The sequence below is a fragment of the Larus michahellis genome, chromosome 7 (genome assembly GCF_964199755.1).
Source record: "Larus michahellis chromosome 7, bLarMic1.1, whole genome shotgun sequence".
NCBI lineage: Eukaryota > Metazoa > Chordata > Aves > Charadriiformes > Laridae > Larus > Larus michahellis.
This window is the reverse complement of record NC_133902.1, coordinates 24542763-24546608: the sequence shown is the minus strand read 5'-3', so window position 1 is coordinate 24546608 and position 3846 is coordinate 24542763. Positions and strand designations below refer to the sequence as shown.

The 3846-nt window shown below is 50.1% G+C and overlaps 1 protein-coding gene across 1 annotated transcript; it reads left to right on the top strand.

Moving 5' to 3' along the window:
• Positions 1–1328: 1328 nt before the first annotated feature.
• TSSK6 (testis specific serine kinase 6) lies at positions 1329–2219 on the top strand. The gene has a single exon (XM_074595982.1). The coding sequence runs from the start codon at positions 1386–1388 to the stop codon at positions 2217–2219; it is 834 nt and encodes a 277-aa protein (XP_074452083.1). The 5' UTR covers positions 1329–1385.
• Positions 2220–3846: the final 1627 nt, after the last annotated feature.

The following is a 3846-nucleotide window of genomic DNA, read 5'->3' as shown; positions in this document are numbered from 1 at the left end:
GCTTCTATGGCATACTGAATTCTTATACTTCCAAATGGCCTGTAGAAATAGCACCTGAAGTGGGAAAGTGGTTTGGTTTTGACCCACGACTTCTACAGCCGATGAAACTTGACATAGCCACTACTTGCCGTTAGGAGTCAGGGCAAAGCACCCTTGCAGCACATATAGACGTTTGTTTGCAATTTTAAATTAATTTGCTTTCGTCGAGTGACTTCAGAACACTGAGAAGATGAGAACACTCACGAGAAAGATTTTCTTCAGTCTTCGGTTGAGTCTTTTTCCTCTCTAGAACTGATTTGCAAAATGAAGCATATATTCAAAAATTAAAAATAGCATTTGGGCTGGTATTTAGGAAGACAGAAGTTTTGTGGTCCGAGGCTTCTTTGTACAGCTGGGAAGGAAATGCGGGCTCCGCAGGGAGGACAGGATCCTCGAGTAGCTTAAAAAACCAGCACAAACCAGAAACAAATGTTTGTGAGAGCCAAGGACTCAGCACATGGAGGAAGGAGCCGACACTGGCCTGAGACACAGCGTGCAATGGGAGGGACGCTTTGCCCAGGGGTGGCTGTTGCGACCCACCCCAGCTGCCTGCTGCTCCTGCTCCATGCTTAATTCGACTGTCACCTTATGGCAACTGAAACTGACTGAAAGCACTTAAAATCTAAATTACAGAAGCTCTCCAAAGGATCTCTGGTCTCACTTCTCTGTAAGTTTCCAAAATAGCATTTTGATAAAAATAAAGGGAGTGAGTGCAATTCCAAATTCAAAAAATGGAAAAGCTGATTCTTCTGAAAGATGTGTTTAAGGTTCCCCATCCCCACCACACAAAGTCCGAAAGCCTACCTAGAAAAATAGCTCCCTGCACCATTGTAACAAAACCTGAAATATTTACAGCCAGCTGAGGTAGTTTGTAGTTAGGAACAGTAGAAAACACTCCTTTGTACCACTCTGTGTAGTTCTGATTTTAATATAATACCCTGCAGAAAATGGGTACGAGTCCCCAGATGGATTCCTCATCCCAGAAAGCTCCCGTTTAAACTCTTATCACCAAAAGATCCCTGTTTCGAAAACTGAAGTGAAGAGGAGAAAAAGGTAAAAAGTCTAAACTATTCGTCTGTGGGAGTTCTCTCTCCACGTGTGCGTGGGCATGCCTGGGACACCCCTGTGGGGAGGGACCCCACCAGCCACCCCCGTCGTCTCACAAAGGTGCTGCCGTGCAACGCTCCACCCCATCACAATGACTGGGTGAGCCCTGGAGCCCACCGGAGCACCCGTGGGACCAGGGGGAATAACGAAGATCAACAGCTGCCACACACCACATATTAAAGCTTTCAAATCCTGAAGGAAAACACCAGCTTTGATTAAGCCCAGAGGGATCACACATCATGCCAAAAACTGATGCAGGAGAGAAGGTCCTTTGTGAGCTGGGCTACAGGCTGGGTCACACATTAGGGGAGGGCACCTTCTCCAAGGTGAAAGCAGCCACCTCCAACAAATACAAGGGCCCCTTAGCCATCAAGGTGGTGGACCGACGGCGAGCACCGCCAGCCTTCAAGTACAAGTTCCTGCCCCGGGAGCTCTCCATCATGCGCAAGATCCGGCACCCCAACATTGTGCGCATCTTCGAGCTTATCGAGGTCTCCAGTGGGAAGGTCTACATTGTGATGGAGGCAGCAGCCACTGACCTGCTGCAGCTGGTGCAGGAGCTAGGGAAGCTACCCTGTGTCCCCAAGGCCCGGGACATCTTTGCACAGGTCGTGGGAGCCGTGCGCTACCTGCACGACCGCAACTTGGTGCACCGGGATCTCAAATGTGAGAACGTGCTGCTCACGGCTGACGGCCGCCGGGCCAAACTCAGTGACTTTGATTTTAGCAAAGAGGCAAACAGCTACCCGGACCTGAGCACCACGTTCTGTGGGTCAGCAGCCTACGCTTCCCCGGAGATGCTGATGGGCCTCCCCTACGACGCCAAGAAGAATGACATGTGGAGCCTGGGGGTGATGCTCTACGTGATGGTGACCGGCTGCATTCCGTTTGACGATACCCACATCTGCAGCATGCCCCAGCAGCAGAAGAAAGGGGTGCTGTACCCGGAGGGGCTGCCCCCGCTGCCAGAGCCCTGCCAAACCCTCATCGCCCAACTGCTCCAGTTCAGCCCAGCCTCCCGGCCCGGTGTGGGGCAAGTGGCCAAGAATAGCTGGCTGAAAGGGGACATCTGAATGAGGAAGCCGTCCCCAGAGATTCCAGGAGAGCAGCCACACTTCAATGCTGTAGTGGAAAAAAAGTGTTTCTGTGGTTTATTGATCATTTTGAGCCCTGGGGTGCCTGTATGTGGGACTGAATAAACTTCAAGCACAGGTAAGACCGCGTGCTCTCCAAAGGTGGTCAGAGCCTTCCACAAAGGAGGCATGCGAGCCTGCTGTGGGTTGGGTTTCAAGACACAATGACCATGCTGAGCTAGGGGTAAGAGCAAAGCGTGGGGCTGCTTACACCAGCAGTGGGTGCCTGACCGCAGCCTGGGGACCTGCACCCCCCCGTCAGGCATCGGGGCTCTCCCACAGAGACAGCAGGGTGGCGAGGTGCAACATGCAGCACTAATTTAAACGTCTTTTAAATTACCTGCTCCTTAGTGCATGTAATGAATGCCAACACTTGTGCGCAGCTACACCTCTCTGCTGCTCCCCACTCTCTGCCACCATATGTGGAGGGCACTGCCCAGGGCTGCAGGAGGAAAACTGTTTTCATGTGGATCTTGGCTTACCCTCGACCTTATTCCCCAACCAAACTGTATTTGAGCTGGTGGGTGGGCAGAAGTAGTCCTGCAAATCACAACTGCAGAGAAGATGTCACTTTTTTTGTACACCACTGTTTAGATGTCGCAGTGATATTCACAGCCCAAATTCACAGCAGGATGTTTGCAGGCATTACCAAACCAAAAGTTTTGGTGTGGGCTTGAGATCCACGCCTTACGTCAACTACATCTTTCAGATATTGATTCTTACCAACATTTGAAATCTCTGCCAAATGATATTTGATGAGAAAGAAATGCCACTGGCCGTGGAGAACCTGAAATGGGAAAGAGATAATGATAAAAAGTAGAGCTGCTTTGCTAACACCTGCTGTCCAGCTTCAGTGTAGAAAGTTACGATTTAATCTGAATGCAACCCCCAAGGCCTACTACAGATCCCTACTGGCAAGTCCTGTTTTGAAAGGGTTAATTAAAGGTAGGGGCTGGCATCTGAAATGTGCTTTCATGAGACATTTCAAATCCCCTTTAAGCAATCTCCAACCTAGCTTCCACCGAAACTGAAGTCAAACGGCAAATTTCCAGTTGGGTGGTCCACCAGTCTTCATGCCGCTGGTGCCACGTGAGCGTGACACAGTGCAGCCCTGGCAGAGCTCCCACAGCCAGGCTACGGCTTACACGAACAAACCAGTGCACATGGTTCTGCTAGAAGAGAAGGAAACATCTTTGGCAGAGCACACATTTTGGGTCTATTAAAAGCAGCAGTTTAAGTAGAACAAGATGTGGCATCAGAGCCAGCCCAAGCCTTTTCAGCACATGGGCTACAGTGAATTTTGCCACCCCCAGAATGAAGATTTATTTTGTTCGCCTCCTTGCAGCTGCAAAATGAAACTTCACAGCAGCAGCAAAGTCCAAAGTAGACAGAATAAGGGGTCGGAAGGGTGTCTTGGGGCCATCTATGGCTGGGGAAACAGGCTTTGGAAAGATCTGGAGGATGCTGGGGATGGAAAAGAAAGAGAGGAGTCATAAGGATGTGGGAAGCGAGGAGGTGGATTTCAGGGTAGTGAGATTTTCAGCGAGGGTCAATTCTCCTTTTCCTA

Excerpts from the sequence above, each read along its gene's own strand:
- TSSK6 (XM_074595982.1), top strand. The coding sequence starts at position 1,386 with ATGCCAAAAACTGATGCAGGAGAGAAGGTCCTTTGTGAGCTGGGCTAC.